Raw genomic sequence first — 23,319 nt, forward strand, 5'->3', positions numbered from 1 at the left:
TTACTTTGCTCTATGGTTTAACTGCTTACTGCTGACTTGAGGAATAACATCCTCAATTTCGCTCCTGTTGGTATGTAGAACTAACCTACACAATAATATTTATATCCTACTTTGCTTACCAAAATTATTGACTTGACAAAATCATTTAATATTATTAACTGTTTATTTTTATTTTATCCTTATCCATAATTATATTACCATTTTTCAAAGGTTTTCCCTAAACCGCAATAGAAGGTTTTATCAGTTTTATTGTTTGTTCTTTTGTTTTCTATTGAATGCCTTGAGTAAAAATATCGTAAGTTAAAATTAACTTGTAAATATATGAAAAAAAAAAAAACTTTACTGTCGTTAATGTTACTTACTGTCCTATAGGTATTGAAAAAGAATTAAATAAAAAGATGAATAATTAAAAGTGCATGACTGGCTTTTATTTTTTTATTAAAATAAAATTACTTTTACGATCTTTTTGAATATACAATTTTGGTGTTTGTCGCTGTCTGACCCACTAGATAACGTGGTTTAACTTCTGAATCTTCATCGTTTCGAGATGGTGTGACAGAGTCCTAAAAAAAACAAATGCCGGCTATACAGTCGCCAACACATTAGATTATACATTTTTGCTAAGGAGCTACAATGTTTAGTTTAATGTGCCAACGTCCGTACCTTTATCTTCACGTTATATAGCGAGTCTCTGACGTGTCACAACTTCATTTCAACATGTTCTTGATATAACAAAATGGTTTTAAACAAACAGAACATAATTACATTCGTCGTTTATTATCTACAGAGCTGCCTTTATTTTTTATGTGCCAATACTTAAAATCCTAAATTAGATCTTACGACAATGAGGTAATCAACATACAGTGTAGATTATCAAAGTATTTTTCTTTATTAAATAATACAAGAGAACTTATACACTATGTAAGTTTTTACTATAATACAAAATTAACGTTTTGCTGCAGTTTTATAAAAGAAAAAAACAACTTTTTCTTCAAATGGGTAAAAATTATGACATCTTATAAATTTGGCACATTTATACGAGTTGTACTTTAAAAAATATTTATGTGTGGTCAATGTCGTTACATCATAAAGTAGACAAGGTTCTCTTAAACTAACTAATTCGATTTATAATAAAAAATAAATATCACACGGAAATTATTAAAATAAAATGTTATAAATATATTTTATGGCAAACAAATAAGTTGGAGACAGAAAAAACTAATTCAATCAATAATAGTCCTTTTCCTCTTTTCAATAAAAAAATGAATTATGCAAAAAGTAAACGAGTTAACTTTTAAATAAAATAATTTTAATAAACTCTGGGCGAAGACATTCTACCTCAGTTACCACTCGTAGTGGATATGTCTGGCTTATAATGTATTTGGGTTCTTTATAAAGTAAAAAAGGTTACGAACGAAAAACAATCAGTGATTTTTTTAAAATTTAACACACCACGTACAATGTATAAGAATTCAATTCAATTTAGAAAGGTTGTACTTTAGCAAAAATAAGTTTTAGGCAAGGTAACAGCAATTTATATGTACAAAGACACAATGATAATAAATATTAAATACCTATTTACTGGAATATTTTACAAATTCCAATAACGAACTAATTGGCACACTTTCACATTGATTCACTAGCAAAAACTATGTCTAATTTAAATTAACAACTAAGGAGATTCGTTTTGTTAAGGAATGTTTAAGACAATACTGTTTATATTTAATAAATGAAGCTCACTATAAACGGAATGATAATTACTATGGTCACCAGACATCATACAAATAATTTTTTGATCCGTACATAACAAAGGAACAAAATAGGAGTACTTACGACTCTGTGCGAATTAAAATGGCACTGATCTTTGTAATTCAACTGCTTACATTATATTAAAATTAAATTAAAACCTCTTGGTAAAATTTATTAATCAAAGAGTAACTTTTTAGAAGCAATAATAAAATAAAAAGGTTTTGAAACCCTTTATAGTGAGCTCAGTCATATAAAAAAAAACTATGTTCACCAAAATATACTACCAATTTTATTTATTCTTGTTATTCGTGAAAAATGTAAATTCATTCAAATATTCTAGTTTATTTACAATTAACATTTTGATATGTTTTCTTATTGCGGTGGATGCCGTGAAAATCTATTCATAATCCATGTAAAAAAAACATTTTGTAACCTTAGTCAACGAGCAATCAAAATTACGTTAAGTACACTATAAATGCTTAATTAATACTACAGTTCATACGCTATCTATATGTACACTTTTTCACAATCTTGAGTATTATAATTGCACTTTATTTGTATGCGGGTCACCACAGACGTTCATAAAAATAAATACGCAATCTCACGCTATACCTGTCAATGGCAGTTTAGAATTTTAGGATATTAAAAAGTTTTGATACTTTTTTCTACAGGCAACATTAAGGTCTTGCTAGTGGTAAAAAGTATCATAAGTCCCGTATAGCCCGACTGGCTCGTCTTGAGTGTGCGCGTTGAGAATAATCCGACGAAAACGTCGTGATACTTTTGTTACTTCTTAATGTCAGGGTCCATTTTTGTTTTGTCCATAGACGAAGACACCATGCCGCTTTGGGGATATAATTTGTCTAAATGCTTCAAGGACTCGTTGAGGAAATTCTGGAAAGAAAAATAAATGTGAATATTTTTTACAACTATTTATAAGTATGTAATGCAGTTAGGGAATTCCTACTAAAACAACGCCAAGAACTGGTTACGGTTAAGAATTTTTTGTAATTAATAGACTCAAATCTGTAAGTTTTCTATTATTATTATATTACTACTAACTAACTATTGATTCGGTTTTATATTTCTGCCTGTCTGCCTCTGGTAAGTTAGAGAGAGTCGTACTCCATCAGTGGAGAGCTGGAGACTAAGTGACCTGCTGATGGTGATGACTACTTACTTGTATCGCAGTGAGTGCAGCTACGATGGCCGGGCCACCGAACCCGTGCGAGATGAGCGAGAAGTGCGTGAGGTGCCTCTGGATGGCGGGTTCCAGCAGGTGAGGCGGCCGCGTGTTGCACAGCGGCGACCGGTCTTGGTTCAGCAGGTCCATTAGCTCCTTCGTCACCTGCAAGGATGTTGCCGTTTAGATATGCAGTCCAAGGATTTTGCATAACTTTAATAATATTACATTCTGTAACTAAGCCAAAAATCTTTAACTAAATAAAAAATAACTAAATGAAAGTAAACCTCGCCTTTTTAAACCACTTTTGACTAATGATACCAATAGATATTTTATCTAGCTTGTAAACTGATGCCTAAACTGGAGCGACCTTGTATCTACTAATCCCATTCGCAAATCAGCAAGATTAGTTTCTGCACGCGACTTCGCGTAGTATTCATTCTGTCACAGAAGCGAGCATCTCAATTCTCAAATACTTCATTTACTAGTACATACTACCAAATTCTTTTAAAATTCAGTAGTGTTTGTATCGACATTTGCTTGACCTAGTCAATGTAACCAGACCAACATAAAAAGCAATTCACCTGTTTGGTAGCCTGCAGCAAGTCCCTGCGGCGACGCGCGTCGTGCTCCGCGTACTGTCGCGCGAGGTACTCGGCCAGCGCACGCGCGGGAAACTCCGTCTCGCACACGTAGCCGAAGTCACGTGCTAGGTGCACTGCTTCCGCTGTAGAAAAAAATATATTTTCAATAGGAAGAAAAGGAAACGTCTACAAATATTTTTTAAACTTATATTGGGCATTCATGTGTCTGCGCGCGCCTGTGGCATCAAATAAGTGAGCGCATTAAACCTAAACAATAATATTAAAATTTGGCACCTTGGAGGGATGAACTTCCCTTTCACTTTTTCCGCGCCGTACCAGGTTTGTATAATTTTGTGAACACTGAGGTTACAGGGAACACTCATTTGAACTAAACCTTTGTGATATCAAATTACTAATTACCTTCGACTAGAGAAGTGAGCAGCGTGACGTTAGCGGCTTTCCGCCGCCCAGCCGGCAGGTTCAGCCCAATCTTCTCCAGCTTCTCGCGGAGAAGGCGCCCGCCATTTTTACTTTTTGCTCTGAAACAACAATCAAAGATGTTAGTAAAATACATTGCTGTAAAACGATGTAGCTAAGAGTGTTCAATTAAAAAAAAACTTTTTTTTATATAAAATGAGTTTGGTTTATTTATATCCATGTTTAAACAGGATAATGTTCCACATAATTATTAAATTAAAAAAACAAATACAAAGTTTCCATGCGTCTATTTTCACAAAACAGCGAACAAAGAACGTTATAAACGTATCACAATCAAAAAGCTAGCCAAACATGACTATGCAGGTTTGTCCATTCAGCCTCAGTCATTGAACTCGAAGGAACCAAAAAAGCACTAATAGGTTCGTCAGACGTGACATGATACAACCAGATGTCGTAGTTCAACTACTGCGCGATAGATGTAGCTACCGATAACCGATTACCCCGCGTGTGATTGACACGTAGAAAGTTGTTTGAAATTCAAATCGATTCAATTATCAAATAATTTTTAAACGTATAAAGTGGGGTATAGAGTTGCAAGTTGATTGTTTCGTAACCGAATTTATGACGGAAGTTACGTTCAAAAACTGGCTACTAGTATTAACTGAAATTATATTATAGCTCGTTAACGAAATTGTTTTCGATAAATCATTTCAATGATGGACTTGTGAGTGGATTGACCGAAAGAATTTGAGTGCCTTGTTATGTTATGATAGATTTTTATGCAAAGACATTGATCAATTGAACCACGCATTGCATTTGTTTTCTTTAAAAAAAATTATTAAGTATGGAAGTTTTCCTAACAGTGTGAGAAATTATGAACATGACGTAACGCTGACTTTTAAACAGGGTGTTAGGTAAGTGTCGGCTTGATATACCATTTATCTGACACCCTATATGTGGATTAGTATTGGAAGTCTACTGCCTATGACTAAATAAGGTTTTTTTATAATCATTCATCGTAGGTACCTATCAATTATACCAGATCATTTTACTGATTAGACGTAAAATGAATAATTGCGACCCAGTTCATGGACAGTTATTTAAGTTAATAGCTCTTATTGCTACTTACCTATTGCTTGTTACTTTGTGCTTCTATTACATATTTAGTAGGTATAACAAAATAAGTAATACCTACCTAAATAGTTTTTGATTAAATAGCTAAGTAATTTTGTAATGTAGGTACCTACGCTTGCACGTGGTATGCGATGGCATTCCGCGATCTCTGGCATGTTGTGGAGAATTTATTTGTAATCCTTTAACACTGTAACTGTACTTAGCTAACGTAGTGTAACAACGGAAACAATTCCGATTTTTTTAAATTATTAGATCCATTTTAAAAGCACTTTTCAGGCGTGATTTTAAACAATAACAACGGCTTTTCCAGTGAAGTAAAATATTATGTAAGATTTTTCAAAAAGTGTACCTAATAGGTACCTACCTACCTACCTACCTATATTGGCAGAATGGCTCTCTAATGAAATACGCGCCTCATATTTTTTATTCTTAATAAAAAAGTGGCCAAGTGCAAACCATTGATAAAAAAATAATCTGAGTTTCTTCATTCCAAATCTCATTGAAAAATAATGACGGAGAACGCCTCATTCCAATACTCAATACGAAACTTTATATTAAAATTTTCTACTCAACTACGCTTCTATACAGTTAATCTCTTTTTAAACCCCATTTTGCTATTCATACTCAATAACGTGTGAAGTGAGAACCGCTAAGCCGAATAAAGCTTCTAATTGATATCTCATTAAAAGGAAATAATCTTAATTTTAATTTACCGGTCAGCGTCCATATTTTCACACGTCCGCTTAAGCTGGCACAAAAGAATTGAGAATCATACGCGGATAACGAACCAAACAAAGAATTTGAATTTCGAATCAATGGAAAACTAAATCGGATGAATCGACACATCGATACAACTAATGGCGTATTCGAGTGCACGCTCGTATCGTTGCCTGCCAGTGCGATTATACAGATTATCAATCATCCTCCTTGATTCATAAACGATAATTATGAAGTAAAATTCGGCTTCGTTATACACTCTTATTTTTGGAACACTAAAGTCCAATATTGATTGACATTAAGAAATGAGTTTTGGCGATACTAGTGATGGACTAAATTGACATATAATTTCGACATAATTATTCGATACCGACTAAAATTGCTGCATGTTTTGTCTCTGTGCTTGATACAGTTTAACTTTAAATATTGAGCACTCTTGATACATGAGAAATACAAAGATTTTAAGATGATGATGTAGCATTATAGGTCAGGACCAAGGGTCAAATAAATGACATCAAAAAGTACATACCTAGCTATAGTATCAGAATTTCGTATCGTAAAAATCGACATCTCCTTACAACGTAAGGAGGTAAAACTGTGTCTTCCATAAATTAAATCCTGTATTCTTAAAACAAAACCGGAAACACGTCACCAATGTTTAAAATTCCCGAAATAACTTTCGTCCAATTACCGTCTGTACGATAAATACTTGAATACTCGATCCATTAATAACCTACTCGATTGATTCAATCGAAATGGCGTGCCTACTTACGACACAATAACTTTTTGAATTTCGAAATAGTACCGCAATGGCACTATATAGGGTTGCCAACTGTAGTTGCAAGATCTTTATGAGTAAAACCACAATCCCTACATACTCATAGTATTTTTTATTTATTAACACACAATCTTTGACCATAACAATTATGTTTGAGCATTTGCTCTTTGAAATACGGGGATTCAGATTTTCAGGGTTTTCAGAAGGGGCAAAAATTGCTATCTCAATAAGTAGTGCTTATAATTAGTTTTTGTTATACATAGGCTTGCTCAGAAGCCTATGAAATTTCATAATAAGGTAGTCTATTAAGTGTAATACAGGATTGTTTTGGCTCCATGGGAATACGAGTATATTGGCCTCATGATAAAATTATTTTAAAATTACGCAAACTTTCTTTTCAGTCTTCCAATATTGGTGTGTTGGAAGTCCTCTCTAACTAAAAGGTTACCGATTAAAATAACGTTTTCCAGTGGCAGCCCTAACGTGTTTTGACACTGTCTTTTGTTAAAAGATAGGTATGCAGCTTGTGAAATTCACGTATGATTAATTTCTCGTAGATCGGCATTTGATACGGGCACGTCATTATACAGTTTTGCGGCGGCCATTCCGAGGTGTCTTATTATACTTTACATTGTTGGTATTGACGCCCGGTATAATTGACGATCTTGCGTCTATAATAAATTAGATTTTTGGACAATAAAGACTCTTTGGATTACTTTCTTCACTATTCACTTTGGTAGGAATATTATAACAGTTAGTTTTAGGACAGTTTCATTAACACTGACACAGTAAGAGAACTAGAAATCGGTTTATATCAGTCCACACATAAGGTGGACCGACGATCTCTAGGTGGCCCAGGAAAGCGCTGGATCACAGAATAATAATAAGTACTACGTACAGAAGTTTTACTTCGCGAAGGTATTTAAAAAAATGTATGCTCAATGTCATTAACAATATGGTGTAATTTAGCCTGTCTCAAGAGTGAAGCACCATTTTCAACCGACTTCAAAAAAGGAGAAGGTTCTCAATTCGACCCGTAAGTTTTTTTTTTTCTATGTTTGTTACGCGATAACTCCGCCAATTATGAACAGATTTGAACAAATCTTTTTTTGGCGTATAGGTAATACCTCAAGGGTGGTCCCATTTAAATTTAATAATAGAAAAAACAGCCCCCAAGGGTGGAAAATTGGGGATGAACTTTTTTATACGCAATATCTCCGCCGATTATAAATCAATTTGAACGATTATTTTTTTGTTGAATAGGTATTATCAAAAGGATGGTTTCATGCGAATTTGAAGAAAATATTTCACCCCCAAGGGTGGAAAATTGGGGATGAACTTTTTTATATGCAATATTTTTAATTTTTAGTTTTTTTTTTGTGTTCACGCATTTGAAGTCGGTTTAATTTTTTTTAAAAGTTAATTATGTTGACAAACGTCAGTGATCGGCACTGCGCCGAAGCTATAGGGCTGACTTCGGTAAAATGATGTAACATGAGGTGCCAAACTGCGGAAAATGGCGGAGGAAATACATGATTTAGCATGAATGATCATGAATAATATTAACTACTTATTAACCTCTCAGTGTCTTGAGGCAACTTAAAAAAGTACATTCTGTGTTTTTATTATTATTTAGGCAGTTAAATATTGCACAGTATTTAGTACACCATTTTCTTTATTTTCGTCAATGTTCGCTCGTATGTGAGGCCTTGTCGAATAGTATCCTGTAGGTGGGCCATCGTGCGTGTTTTGTTTTCGATGTAAACTTGCGGAGATGAACAGGCCTGGCTGGATGCAGGCAGCTACCAACCGGCCATTATGGTAAACGTTGGGCGAGGCTATGGTTCAGCAGTGGACGTCCTATGGCTGAAATGATGATGATGATGTAAACGAGTAGTTTTTAATCCATCAGGTTTGCACTTACGAAAGCTTTGTTCATAATATTTACTCAGTTAAAATAACTTAGCAGTTACAATACAACATTTCTTGAACATTTAAAAGAACTAAAGTCACTGCTTAATTCCCGTTCAAAGTAGTTATACTTTAAAATATTTATGGCCCTTATTATGTCGTCAATTAACACCACTGCGACATATCTTTAATCTTCCCGCTTCGTTATTTGTCACATTTTTTTAGCAACGGGCTGTCTCTGTTTAGTCTGATGAGGCTGCGGGAGAACTTTTTCGATACGTCCGGAACCGCATCTTTTGTTTGCCTGCATCCTTCGCTATTTTTCCATTCTGTGTGGTATAGAGTTGCAAGTTGGGTATGGGTTTGCTATTAAGGGGTTCTTTGTTCTAAATTACTTATTTCTAATAAGAAGCAGACAACTTGTTGCATGGATAACATAGACAATAATCTAGATTCTAGATAAACTAGATCGATGATAGATAATATAGATAAACAATTACCTTTCGCACTCTCTGATCTTCAATAAGATCAAATAAAAATATAAAGATTTCTTTAGCTAAATGAAATACTGTAAGAAATCATTAACGATACTTTTATAACAGAGAATTACTTAGAAGTAAGTTTGATTCGTACGTTTGTAAGTTTCGTTCATTTGATCTTTGAATAAACTTTAAAAAGTATTGCCAATATTTCCGAAATATTCCTTAAAGCTCTCTCAAGTCCATCTAATGACCATCATTAAGACCCGTTGTCGCTAAACGCGTCCTAAATTCAATTAGCCGACCACTTGTAATTCTGAAATTACAGCGGTAATTCCGCAATTACAATGTTTGCGATGACACTGCTAAACGGACACGTGTCTTGTAATTACGAGGGTAGGTAGGTATAAATTGGCGCAGGTGATCGCAATTCAAATTAATTTGAACTTTATTTTAATCGGGTGTTGCTAGCGCAGAAAATTGTTGTGTAATGTTTAAATCGCGCCGACCGTTTGCCGATGAAGTTATTTAAAAATGTAATTGTCTTTTTAAATGATAAATGAATGAAAAATGTAGTCATCATTCCATTTGTTCATATAGGGATATTCTTAAATTATGATTCAGATTAACACTAAATAAATGCTGTATGATAATGCTGTCAATATTAAAGGTAGATATCAGAAATCGATGGTCTTGATCTAATCACTCGATAAAGTTATTTGTAACATCGATAAATGCATTTTTCTTGTCAAAGTGTCTACCGATGGAAATGCAAATTACATTATTCTTCATTAGGTGCTAAATAAGGTTACCTTTCTTGTGTTAAAGATTGTCATTAATTTGTCATCAATGACATGTACTTAGTTACGAGTTTTGAGCTATTTATTATTTATGCCTCTGGAAAAAATGGCGTCTCTTTTACCACAATGAACCTAAACATTAAAATAAATTGCTGATATAGTAAAATGCGCATGTTTTGCCCAACGCAATAAAAAAAAACATGTCAACATTCAACATTTTTTGGCAATTTTGTTGAATGTTGAGATGTTTTTGTTGATTGTGTAGGGCAAAACGCGCTGGAGACTCGGTTTTAAAGGATCACTACAATTTCCCCACGTGAGCTAACAAACAATAATTGGATAGTTTATTAAATTACTTCTGAAAACCATTACGATAACCGGTAGCAGTAACATAACGGGCGTATAGTTATCAACTGAATGCGATCACTTAGTCTTGTCGCGCGATAAGCGTCGTCAAAGTTACGTCGCTTGTAAGCAATAAGGGCGAGATTTAAATTTGACTGTTGATGGGTCACTGAGTTTGCTTTGGTTAACCCTTTGCATGCGCGTTGTAGTATTACAAAGCCAAGTAATCCGATAAATTGACATACTTAGTAGGTACGTAGTACGTACACCTCTACTAGTAGACTTACAGTTTTCTTTTGTTATTTCGGGGTATAGCAAAAAAGTCGCATGTAGAGTCTATAGCTAAGTAATGACGAGCCTGTAGCGAGGGACTTGTTAACAAAAGCTTTCATTAATTGAAAATAAAACATAATTTCCATATTTTAGTCAGCGAAAATCTCGATGGCATGACAACTATTTTTAGACGAATTAAAATATTAACATAATTTTTGTGCATAATAAAAACATTGATCATCCCGTCTTTCTTTTTTAGGTTTTTTGGCTTTCGCGTTTCGCATTTAACCTCAACTTAGGCTGAGTTGCACCACCTAACTTTAACGGTAACTATAACGATATTCGGTGCTTTTGTATGAAGTTTGACGTTTCTGACGTTTGTTAAACCAAAGTAAGATGGCGCAACTCAGCCTTAGATGACTTTCCAAAGCACGCGAAGGGTTAAACTCAAACAGGTGCGCTCCGAAACTTGTCTCGATAATTGTAATCGATAAACGCGAAAGAAACGCGTCTATGCCAACCGAGACTGACCGCACCACAAAAAATAGTCTAATAACTACCGCACCGACCGAAACGACTGTGGTATCCGCCACAGAGTTGCAGACGCGACTTTTTAACCCGGTAAGTATTTATTCTGTGACCAGACAAGGAAAGGGTTTGCTGCACGGGAAAACTTTATAGACACCTGCCGTTACTACAACTTACAACTAATGAACGATATACGTCGTTACAGTGTATAACAAAGTCACAAAGTTGCAGACGCTGGTTAAGAAACGGCAAGCACTTTTTACCTACCCTCAGTTAAGTATTAATAGTCTACACTCAGGCTTGATAATGGATCGAGTTTTGTGCGTCATTTATAATACGGCCGAAAACAATAAAATATCGTGAAGATACAAGTACATCACATGGAAACTTGTTTGTTGCAAAATAGCACTTGTTACAACTCCCTAAGATGACACAATGCTTAGCTTGACCGACCAGCTAGGATGCGGGCCGCGATAAGCTTTTATCACGCCATTTTATCGATTTTACGCGATAAGCCCATACATTTATCGTCTAAAATCGTCGATTAGATTTTATCACGGTGCGCATTCTAGCCCGGCTGCCGTTGTCTGTATACATTTCTTGATTGATCATACAAGTCTTATGTCGCAAAGTAGTGGCGCGCATTTTCGTAGCTTTCCAAGTCAAACATATCTTTAGCGGTCGCAGCCACAGTGTTGCAAGCGCAAAAAACGTAATAAACGTACGCGGCCTGTAAAATGGGAGTTAATTCCGTCCACCGGTAGGTGGCGGTCGAATAATTCGACTAAAATGTATTATGCATGCAGTCTGTAATTATTTTTAAATTGAACTTTAATCACGTGCGGCTCTCGAATGAAACTGTGAATCATCTCCGTCATTTTTAACAGACGAAAGTCGTTTGATTGATGTAAAAAGTTCGCTTTACGTTGTCGACTGTCCTCTTCACCTCGAAAGGTTAATCAATGACACGTTTTTTGTTGTTAAACATGTAAAAACTAGTTGTATTCGTAATTAAAATGCTTGATTAGGTATAAAAAATATATGTTGAAGAATGTTTAAATCAATTTCTTTGGTGGTGGTAAAAAACAATGATCATGGTCTCTCATTCAATAATTTAAGAAGTCTAAACGATTTAATATTAATTTCTTTGTTTCACTAATGCCTTAATTTTTTCAGCAATGGACAACACCAGAAACGAGAACGAACGACATCTTTGAGAAGAGAAGGAGGTGGTCCTACTTTTCACTCAGTCAAAATCAACAGCTAAAGACGCTGCACCTCCGCCACGGTGACCTTGTACTTGCTGGTCGATACAGCAGGGACAACCGGCCTGGGACCAGGGACAACTGGCCTGGTACCAGCAGGTGATACAGCATAAACTAAGAACAGCAAGCCACTGACCTCAGCAGCACGCCGCCTAGCAGCGACACGTTGAGGCACTCCGGCGGCGACAGCCGGCGCTGCACCTGGTGACCTTGTATGTACTTGCTGGTGGATACAGCAGTGACAGCCCCAGTACCAGCAAGACACAGTATAAACTAAGTAAACTAAGAACAGCAAGCCACTGACCTCCGCAGCACGCCGCCTAGCAGCGACACGTTGAGGCACTCCGGCGGCGACAGCCGGCGCTGCACCTGGTGACCTTGTATGTACTTGCTGGTGGATACAGCAGGGACAGCCCCAGTACCAGCAAGACACAGTATAAACTAAGTAAACTAAGAACAGCAAGCCACTGACCTCCGCAGCACGCCGCCTAACAGCGAAGCGTTGAGGCACTCCGGCGGCGACAGCCGGCGCTGCACCTCCGCCACGGTGACCTTGTACTTGCTGGTGGATGACAGCAGCGACAGTCGGCCCGGTACTGAGCAGAACACGTCGTTTGGCGCGCAAGAGCCCGAGCCGCCGAGGCCGTCGCGCCCTTTCATTGCTGCAGGATAGACGGTAAATTATGAGATGTCTAGGTTGTCATACTCTAAGGGAAAAAAGGTTTTTAACTAATAAAGACATTTTTGATTTCGACGCATTAGGATTTTTCTAAATACGCGGCTCAAAAAATTGCATAATAAAATATACTTGTATTTATTTTTACCTACTTTTAGAAGATTTTTGTTAGAACATTATATTTAGGTTTATTCCTATGCAAAAAGTTAAAATTGTTCAAATCTCCTGGAGCTTATTTATTCTCTATTCAGGTGCTAATAAAAACAGCACGATACTAACGAATAATAGATGTAGGTACCAATGTATAAAAAATTGGGTGATTACAAAATTCCCGGCTTAGAAATACAAACAATGGCAATCTTAACAATCACCGCCACGCCCCAAACATGCTCTCAGCGTGATCGACATTGTGATGGGTAATATTCCGCTATGGCAACCCTAATACAATAAACGTTACTGTATCATTAACTTTGCACCATACTGGCTACTTAATATTTAACACCCGCTTTTACTAAAAAAGAAAAAGCTCATTTGAAAAAGGAAGGGGACTCGCGGTAACTTTTTGAAATTGGAACACCACGTTCCATTGTTCGACGTGTTATACAGGGTGTTTCTTGTAAGGTGTCAAGCCGAAGGCAGGTGATAGGTGAGGACTAGATCTATCGATTTCACCCCCATGTATGTTCTACGATTTTTCGTAGTTTAGAAGTTATCGTTAATTTTGTGATTTTTTCAAATTTTATGACCTAGTGGCTTAATTTTTTTTTATCTTTTTTTTGGGTTGACTTTTCTCAGATTTCTTTTTTTTGACAGATTCCCTATTACTTGCAGATATTTGTAAAAAATAATCACCTTCCTATCTTTGATGCAAGATACAAAATTTTTGCTAGAAACATAAAAAATATGCTTTTAGCAGAACATTCTAAAATTTTCAACTGAAATGTATGAGAAAAAAGAAGAATTTCCATAGGTCCAAAATAATTTTAAAAACTGCGCAGTTTTCTAAACTTTCATAATAACACAAAAAAACATGTACTTAATAGGCCATTANAATGGCCTATTAAGTACATGTTTTTTTGTGTTATTATGAAAGTTTAGAAAACTGCGCAGTTTTTAAAATTATTTTGGACCTATGGAAATTCTTTTTTTTTCTCATACATTTCAGTTGAAAATTTTAGAATGTTCTGCTAAAAGCATATTTTTTATGTTTCTAGCAAAAATTTTGTATCTTGCATCAAAGATAGGAAGGTGATTATTTTTTTTAAATATCTGCAACTAATAGGGAATCTGTCAAAAAAAAGAAATCTGAGAAAAGTCAACCCAAAAAAAAGATAAAAAAAAAATTAAGCCACTAGGTCATAAAATTTGAAAAAATCACAAAATTAACGATAACTTCTAAACTACGAAAAATCGTAGAACATACATGGGGGTGAAATCGATAGATCTAGTCCTCACCTATCACCTGCCTTCGGCTTGACACCTTACAAGAAACACCCTGTATTATGACTCTATTAGCCACATTCATATTCGGAGTCTCATTTCCACAACGCACTATTCAAACATCGATTGATTGATCGATACTTTTATTTCTCGATATCGATTCACTCGGCCGTTGAATGAGAGTTTTTTACAATCTACTTATAAAAATTGATACACCCATCCGATAAGTACAGTATGAGGCCTAATTACAGTTTTATCTTTGGGGTCATCAGTGTTGCAACAATCAAAATCTTTGATAAGTTAACAATATTATGTACTAATTCAGCGCATCGATGTTCTGGCCAGATGCATCATTACGATTTGACATTTTCGCTTTTGTTTTGAATGATAATATTAATTGCCTTGATGATTCATTGAATTACTTATCATCAGATTAGAATAGTATGACCTTATCGTGCATGAAATAATTATATAGGCTGTAAAATTATGAAAATAGCTTTACGCAAGAAAAAAAAGATACAATTACTTCGTAACAGTTTCAAATATTTGAATAATTACCTCACTCTACATACGATTATTTATTTTCGTATTTAAACAAGTGCAGATTAAGAAATAACACCATGAAATCATCATAAAGTAGTAGTTAATTACTTTAACGAAAGCGTTCGCTTCCGTAGTACTAAATTAGTGGTTATTGCGCATAAAAATAGTTTATTATTTTATGAATGGAGCTGATTATAGAAAGTGAACCTATGAATGAAAGCTGTATAGTTAACCGCATTTTTTAAAAATGTCCGTCTTACGTGACACTCAATTAAAGAAGAAAAGTATAGTGTTTGATATTACATAATAATTATTGTGATAAAAATATGTGATTGGGATTGAATCGAATTTTGATCGTCATTTCATAATAAGGGCCTATGTTGCAACTCCTGTGTAGCCAGGATCTACAGCTTGACCGCCAATAAAAACCCAACGAATGAAGGTCAAGTTTGTCCCGGGGGAAAGTTAAACTGTCATTGGACTCGTAACGAAATTAATCAGAAAAGAGTTCGAAGTTAAGGTGTAGTACGTATGACTGTGCACATAAGGATTTTATATTAGTTGTCTGTACAATTTCAATTGGTCCTATAGTCCGATTTTTAATTCGACGGAATTCTGACAGCTGTCATTTTTTGACAATTCAGATGTAATAAGCCTTTTTTGCTTAGAATTAATAATAAATAATATTAAATTAAATTTCATCAAATACAACTTACAAGAATGAACTATTGTTTGTATTGTGAATTCAATGTACACTAATTATTATGTACATTTTAGAGATTAAATAGAAAAAAACGTGTTTTTAACCCAGTAAAACAACATATTAACATAAACGAAAATATGTATTGATCATCAATCATCATTGTCGTCATCATAATCAACTTGGATTATAAAATTGGCATCTTGTTAAATTGATTATTTTATGAAGCTAAGATTTTATTAACAAAAGGATTTTCATAAAAAAGGTTTGTAACCCATGGATTATTGGGCAGGGATTCCAGTAATAGAAAAATAATTTCCCAATTTTTTTTGTAACTTCCATAATATGATAATAAAAATTCAAATAACCGTTTTGAAATGATCAGTACATTTTTAAGCCTTAGTTTTTCAAGTGAAACCTTAAATTCAAGAAAGGATTATTTTTTAATTTGTGAAAATACTCTCCATTCTTAGTGGGAATGTTTCAATGTTGACAACACTTCTGAAATGTCAAAATTCCGTCGAATTAAAAATCAGAGTTTAGATGATTTATGACGATATGCAATAGCTGTGAAAATTTTTCAGCGATACATTTTAGTTATTTATTTATTATTGGAGAATATAAATTATACTTACTTTTAAGTAGAGGGAGATCCGTCATGAACCCTGTAGTGTCATCCATCGCCGCATTCTGAAACAAAATAATGTTCTTAAGTATTGCAAAGAATGTGGTTTATTTACCAAATACTCTACAAACTCTACCGTGATTCTACTAGATTTTTGAGTTAAGACAATGTTGGAAGGAAGCAATAGGGGCTGTTTTAGTAGGGGCGGACATTGTTAATCTAAAGAAAAACTTAGGTACTTGAGACTCTCAGGAATCTAACTTTGAAGATATTTTCGACTGAACTAACAGTTTCGTTGTATTAAAATTTTTACTTTATAAAAAAAACTCCACATAACTGTTGCAAAATATTTCCAATATTAACGGTTTCATCCTGTATCTTAAAATAATGAGGATGTAGAAGCTAAAAATGTGTAAGTACAAAAATTCCGGAGACGTGGGGAGGTTCCCTCTTTAATTTAGTAAGCTTATTATTAAATTCCTATTGACCGGCGGACATTTTTGTTCGGGTATCGGAGGGTATTGAGATGTAATTGGCATTTTTGAGGCGGATATGTTGTTTTGATATTTTTTTAAAATTCAATTTTGAGATAATGAGGGTTTAGCACTTGGGCATGTGTTTAAGAAAAAGATTTATGGAGCGGCAAATCATGTCCACGTGTCATGATAAGAATGTGAGATACAGTGAGATGATTAGATGGTGTAGCCTACACATACGCATATAAATACATACATATAAGTACCTACACCGTGTAGGTACTTATATGTATGTATTTATAGGCGCTTATTCAGCAGAGCGTGGTAGAGTGTTAGACCAACTCATATTTCCTTCACAGTTCCTTCTTACAATAAATTATAAAGAAACCGAAAGCTTGCTAAACAACTAACATAGGCGAAATCACATCTAACACACTCACATCCCACCATACACATTCACCATACTCAACAACACTTACACTCCACATTACACACCCACAGCTCCTGTGCTCGTTTGCACCACAAACATGAATTTATTATTTTAGTTTATTATTTATTGTCCGTTAACCTTAATAATTGTAAACTTACTTTAAACTCTTCTTTTGATTCACTTAACTTACATTACTTTCATCACCTTGGAGGAATCACTGTCATCTAAGATACAGGTTTAATCTTAGTTTAGTTGGCAGGGACATACTTAAGATGAACGATTGTCAATCGTAGTTTAAGTAATTAATACATCGTACAATATTGTAAATCGTCATCTTCTTGGTTATTAAATAAATTATTTATTTATTATTTATTATTATTATTATTTATATTGCTGAGATCTGCATCTCTGTCAAACACTTGGATGCGGTTATGGATAAGTGAGAACACTAGACGGTAATTCTACCAACGCACAGTGGCCAAATGGCCGATCTAGTTGGACAATATTATTTGAGACTGTGAGTGAGTGAGGTTTAAACTATGTTAGTTAGTTAGCTATCTGTCATACTAAAGGTCATAGCAAAATAATTTGTCAATTTTTGTCCAGCTACATTGGATTGTTGGAACATGACACGACGCTTCATCTCAGCGCGTGGTGTAGAGTCAACTAAGTACTAGTGCTACTCCTGTGCATCATTCTCCACTGTTGTAGCAGAGTAGTCTGGATGATGATGGTAAGAGCGAGTGGAACAGTTAGATGATGACTCTGGCGCCTTTGCAGCGGAGTGCAGTTATTGATGGAGGGCTTGCAGCTAAGTGCTAAATATCTGTCACCACAGGATGCTACTAAGAGTGACTGAGTTGGTAAGACTGTCAGTAACTTACCGGCGCTTCTTCGGCGGAATGTAGCGCGTGGTGTAACGCCAGCTCGTGTTGCTCCCTCGCACCGTAATCCGCTCGTCGCTCGCCGCCGCCGTAGCTGAACCCTCCGTGCGATAACTGGACAAACAAACAACATTATAACATACTACTTAGCTCTCATCATCATCAGGCCGTTTAGTCTCTACTAAGGGAGCATGGCCCTCTCTATAATTTACAAGAGGCAAATGGAGGATGGCCTGCACTCTCTACGCTGGCCAGACGGGACGGGTACTTGGGTAGGCCTGATGTTCACATATTTGTCCTTTAGTTGCCTTTTGAAGACAGCCATGAGAATAGTGGAACTCTGAAAGAACCATACCGTTCACTTAGATACATAAAATCTAAATTTTATGACTGGACATTTCTTGCTACGTCTTATCCCAATATACAGTTGTTTACTAAGCAGAAAGTAAGGACTGACCCAACAAAGTGTTGAAAAATGCACACCTAACTGACAAGAAAAGTATTAAGGCCCGTATTCACAAACAATGCTTGCTTAAGTGAAGCAGCAAATCGAACGCACAGCGTGGAATAGAGCTCTGTGATTGGTTCGTGTGTTACCCTGTGTGTCCACGAGCACTGTGAGACGTTTGTGAATACGGGCGTAATACACTTATCAGCGATAACTTTAGGAGATAGCTTAATACAGTTGTACACAAAAGTATTTCGTTCGAAAACTACCGTTGACAAAAAGGATAACATAACAAAAAATCCCAAGAACCGATCGAAATGGGTCGCATACTGGCTTTCATAAATCGCTATAGAACCACGCAACGACATCGACTTGCTTACAGCCTATTGTGGCTCGGACGAGACCGGAACATTAGCCGCGGCTAATCTGCTAAAGTGGCGCCATCCTAACGTCAAACGTATTGTTGGCCGAAAATATTGTGTCGTCTCGATGACATTAGATGGATTCGAAAAGAATGTTCTTTTTTTGAATTTGTATTTATTTAGAGAAGATTGATGTTCTTTTGTTTATTTTGTTAAAATGCGCGCACACTGTTCACTGAGGTTTCGTTCAGTGAATAGTTGAAAAGCAGCATTTTTTTTTTAGTTCGTAGTTAATTAAACCAACACTTACTATCCTATTGTACGACAAAATGATAGTAAGGCAGACTGGATTCTTATTATATGCATACCTACGGAAAACGCTAAAGACGCTTAAAATAATTTACCTAATTGCTACCTTGCTACCTTTTGTTAAATTCTTAAGTAAAATATGAGTAAAATTAAGTATTATTTACTTTTATTACTTTTGCAATTTGGTCCCAAACTCAGCAATCGCCTTCATACGTAGGTATTTCTATTAGCCAATTTAAAATCAGTTCCCGTGCATTTAATATCTTGAAGAATTCGCTGGGCCCGCGAACTATGCAGGGTGTGCAGAGGGCGCATAGTTTCGCCGTGTTATGATTCTGGATCGATCTCTCACATTCCAAGAAAGGGTGTTTAGACGAAAGATGCGAATGTTATGTTAAATTAATTGAATAAGTAGGCTCTACGAGACTACCTACAGCTCGTTTACGTATTTTTGGGTTCATGTGTCTGTCAATCTAATCTAAATATACAATATAACTTAAAGGTGACTGACTGACTGACATAGTGATCTATCAACGCACAGCCCAAACCACTGGACGGATCGGGCTGAAATGGCATGCAGGTAGATGTTATGACGTAGGCATCCGCTAAGAAAGGATTTCACGAAACTCCACTCCTAAGGGGGTAAGACGGGATCCATGCGTACGAAGTCGCGGGCGGCCGCTAGTTAATTAAATACTCGTTGGGTTGGGGTTTACCCACCGGTTTACCCACCCATTACCACGGTAATGACTACTTTGTTCTCGCGCCTGGATACGAGGAGAGCAGTACCTGTCGCTGTGGAAATCCGTGGCAGGTCTTTGTCCATGGATTAGTTCGAAAGAAGATTCCAACCTTTACTAGTACTATTGGTAATAATTTAAGGGAAACCTGTTATTGGCCATATTGTATGTTAAATTTATGTATGGTAAAATTGTATAAATACGCTGTTGCCGCTCAATAAAATAAAATAAAAATAAAATAAAATAAATAAAATGAAGAGGGAAATGAGGACAGACAGGATAGGAACAGGGATATAAAGCCAAGCTCTAATTTTTAATTGATTTTGGACCTTGAGACAAGGCGTCAAGTGAACTCACGTGGTGCGCATGGATGGGGTCGTGGTGGTCGCGGTGGTGGCGCAAATGGTGCGGCTCGTGGTGCCCGTGGTGCCGCGGCAGCAGCTGCTGCGGCGCGTAGTGCTGCGCGTACTCCGCGCCGCCGCCGCCGCCGCCGCCGTATTCCATGCCATGGCTCTGTTGGGACAAAACATAAGTTTAGAAGAGTTTAGATAACATTTTTTTTCACTGTACTGTATCTTCTCAGCATATAGTTTAAATTGATGTGGCATCGATACTATCGCGCCATTTTATCGATTATACGCGATAAGACTATACATTTGTCGGCCGTTTGGTGTAGTGGTTCAGAACGGACTACTATGCCGAGAGGTCCCGGGTTCGATTCCCGGCCGGGCAGAAATTGAAATGATGAATTTTAATTTCTGTGACGGGTCTGGGTGTGACTAATATTTATGTATTTAAAAAAAAAAAAAGTATATAAGTAGTATATCCGTTAAGCTAGCACCCATAACACAAGCATTAAGTTGCTTACTTTGGGGCTAGCTGGCGCTGTGTGAAATTGTCCAAAGATTTATTATTTATTATTTATTTATTTGTCGCTTAAAATCATCGATAATATTTTATCATGGCTCGTATCCTAACCCGGCTGGTAGCTCTAAGCCAAGGACTGACTTCTGCCAGCAGCTTAGTGCGTTGCCCACCATCATTAGCAGCCAATTTCTTTCTATAAGTAAGTTATAATAACCATCATCATCAGGCCAGGAAGCGGCCGCTTGTTGTGGCCTGTATGCTCGGAGTTGGGAGTAACTAAGTGCAAAGGGAAAAAAACCTCGACTCGATGCAGTACCTAAGTGTTCTCCTAACATTTGGCTACTAGTAGAAACATGGTGGAGGATTGTACCTGTTGTTGATGCTGGCCGGGTGCGGGCCGGCGCAAAAGGCGGCGGGAAGTGCGGCGGCTGGAAGTCGGCGAGCGAGGGCTGCGCGCCGCCTGTAGTTGGTAACCTGGTTGTATGGGAGTCGCCTGACTTCAATGCCCTTGTGGCGTCTTTCCTACTATACCTGTTGTTGATGGTGCGGGCTCGCCGGGTGCGGTGCCGGCGCGAACGGCGGCGGGAAATACGGCGGCTGGAAGTCGGCGAGCGAGGGCTGCGCGCCGCCGCAGCAGCCGCCTATAGTCGGCGGCCTATATGCTCTGAGCCCTACTATACCTGTTGTTGATGATGCGGACTCGCCGGGTGCGGTGCCGGCGCGAACGGCGGCGGGAAATACGGCGGCTGGAAGTCGGCGAGCGAGGGCTGCGCGCCGCCTGTAGTTGGTAGCCTGGTTGTATGGAAGCTAGGCTTCTTGTGATCGCCGGCATAAGCTCTGAGCCCTACTATACCTGTTGCTGATGATGCGGACTCGCCGGGTGCGGTGCCGGCGCGAAAGGCGGCGGGAAGTACGGCGGCTGGAAGTCGGCGAGCGAGGGCTGCGCGCCGCCTATAGTTGGTAGCCTGGTTGTATGGAAGCTAGGATGCTTGTGATCGGCGGCCTGTGTACTCGGAGCCCTACTATACCTGTTGTTGATGGTGCGGGCTCGCCGGGTGCGGTGCCGGCGCGAACGGCGGCGGGAAGTACGGCGGCTGGAAGTCGGCGAGCGAGGGCTGCGCGCCGCCTCGGAAGCCGCCTGTAGTTGGTAACCTGCTTGTATGGGGGTCGCCCTGTGGTCAAGGCTCTTGTGGTCTCTTTCCTACTTTACCTGTTGCTGATGGTGCGGGCTCGCCGGGTGTGGTGCCGGCGCGAACGGCGGCTGAAAGTCGGCGAGTGAGGGTTGCGCGCCGCCGCGGAAGCCGCCTGTGGTTGGCGGTCAGTTTGCACGCAGCCTTAGCCCCAGGTCATACCAACCAAGGCGGTGGTCCGAAGATGTGCCAGGACTAGGGTGGGGCAGCCGAGAGGCCATCGTGCTAGCGCGTCCCGTTTCCTACTATCTTCTCTCCGCACCTCGCACACCCAAAAGCACACATCTTCACTCCTCTCCTCTCCGCTTTGGTTAGAAACCGGGCTTCACTTTACCTGTTGCTGATGGTGCGGGCTCGCCGGGTGCGGTGCCGGCGCGAACGGCGGCGGGAAGTACGGCGGCTGGAAGTCGGCGAGCGAGGGCTGCGCGCCGCCGCGGAAGCCGCCGCCGCCCAGCCCCAGCCCGCCTCCGCCGAGCCGCTCCTGTTGACAACGCAAAAGGAACTTTAATATAAAACAATACGGCTGTGAACAAGAGTGCTATATGCCTTGTCACCCTAGAAAAGTTGCAAAATGTGACAGTTTTAATTTTGATATCGCTTCACGGAGCAAAGTTACTAAAAACACTAGGGCTGAGCGACTTCGGAATTACAATTGAGATGTTTTGTAACTTATCTAGGGGAGATGTTGCAGACAATAGACAGAATAAACTTTAGTATTTGGGAATACTATGGATATTATTAAGAAATGCCTTATGACGTATGATGGTGTTGTTGCCTGTATTTTCAATCACGATTGTAAATTAAGACGCTTAAAGCCTTTAGCATTTTTGCACAGATACTTATTTATTATTGAAGTTAGATGTCTTGCCTCCTCTAAACATATTTGTTTCTAGGCTAACAATTAAGAAGGTGTTTCAACGTTTTTCCTATCCTGAAGGGGTGAAAGAGGAGTTTCAAGTATCAATTAAGTTGTTTGATCAGAATTCGTAGAATCGGAAAAAGCGAGCGAAGCTGCAAGTCTTCCTACATTACTAATACATCTGTGCTAAAGTTAATGCGTACATGCATCTAACTAAACCACTAATTCTCTTTGTGATTCATAACACTGTATTCTGTAACGCAACACGTAAGTTTGACAGGTGTTAAGTTAACTCTTAATTACAAATAATCTGTTAATTACCAATCACCGATCCGTCTGAGGCAATTCACATCGAATAGCATTGTTTGTTCCAAATTAAACGTCATTTTAAACAGTGAATAATGTTGGCGGGTAATCAAGGTAATTATAGTATAGATCAGGGGTTCCCAAAGTGTGGCCGCAGCACCCAAGTGCGCCGTAGAAAGTAAGGAGGTGCGCCGTGAGTTGAGTACCTTGTGTTGAAAATGACTAAAGCGGCTGAATTTGACTGACCACCATTTATGGTCACAAAGGGTCAGATTCAGTC

At 37.8% G+C, this 23,319-nt stretch overlaps 2 protein-coding genes across 4 annotated transcripts; both read right to left on the bottom strand.

The window, feature by feature from the left end:
• Positions 1–463: 463 nt before the first annotated feature.
• LOC114354211 (transcription factor AP-2) lies at positions 464–21,792 on the bottom strand. 3 transcript variants are annotated; one of them, XM_028306486.1, is made up of 9 exons: positions 21,713–21,792; positions 20,175–20,330; positions 17,959–18,072; positions 16,179–16,233; positions 12,657–12,846; positions 3,937–4,055; positions 3,517–3,659; positions 2,930–3,097; positions 464–2,643 (listed from the first exon to the last, which is right to left on the bottom strand). In XM_028306486.1, exons 2-9 carry the CDS (start codon positions 20,319–20,321, stop codon positions 2,536–2,538), a joined length of 1,044 nt encoding a protein of 347 aa, XP_028162287.1. In that variant the 5' UTR covers positions 20,322–20,330; positions 21,713–21,792; the 3' UTR covers positions 464–2,535. The 3 variants fall into 3 exon arrangements, with proteins under 3 accessions (XP_028162287.1, XP_028162286.1, XP_028162285.1); XM_028306485.1 differs by lacking the exon at positions 21,713–21,792 and adding an exon at positions 21,365–21,448; XM_028306484.1 differs by lacking the exon at positions 21,713–21,792 and adding an exon at positions 21,216–21,318.
• Positions 21,027–23,291, bottom strand: LOC114354178 (WUSCHEL-related homeobox 7-like). Its single transcript, XM_028306439.1, has 5 exons — positions 23,286–23,291; positions 22,209–22,355; positions 21,538–21,822; positions 21,216–21,476; positions 21,027–21,158 (listed from the first exon to the last, which is right to left on the bottom strand). The coding sequence occupies exons 1-5, from the start codon at positions 23,289–23,291 to the stop codon at positions 21,027–21,029; spliced, it is 831 nt and encodes a 276-aa protein (XP_028162240.1).
• Between the last annotated feature and the right edge of the window lie 28 nt (positions 23,292–23,319).

The sequence above is a fragment of the Ostrinia furnacalis genome, unplaced genomic scaffold (genome assembly GCF_004193835.3).
Source record: "Ostrinia furnacalis isolate ACB-3 unplaced genomic scaffold, ASM419383v2 OfSCF1955, whole genome shotgun sequence".
Classification (NCBI taxonomy): Eukaryota; Metazoa; Arthropoda; class Insecta; order Lepidoptera; family Crambidae; genus Ostrinia; species Ostrinia furnacalis.

Bases quoted from the DNA above. Each gene is read 5' to 3' on its own strand.
- LOC114354211 (XM_028306486.1), bottom strand. From the start codon at position 20,321: ATGGAATACGGCGGCGGCGGCGGCGGCGGCGCGGAGTACGCGCAGCAC. The intron at 16,234-17,958 runs GTAAGTTACTGA...ATTTTGTTTCAG, and splicing joins ATTCCGCCGAAGAAGCGCCG to AATGCGGCGATGGATGACAC. The intron at 12,847-16,178 runs GTAAGTATAATT...TCTATCCTGCAG, and splicing joins GGATCTCCCTCTACTTAAAA to CAATGAAAGGGCGCGACGGC.
- LOC114354178 (XM_028306439.1), bottom strand. The intron at 21,477-21,537 runs GTATAGTAGGGC...CCATACAACCAG, and splicing joins GTCCGCATCATCAGCAACAG to GCTACCAACTACAGGCGGCG. The intron at 21,159-21,215 runs GTATAGTAGGAA...CCATACAACCAG, and splicing joins GCCCGCACCATCAACAACAG to GTTACCAACTACAGGCGGCG.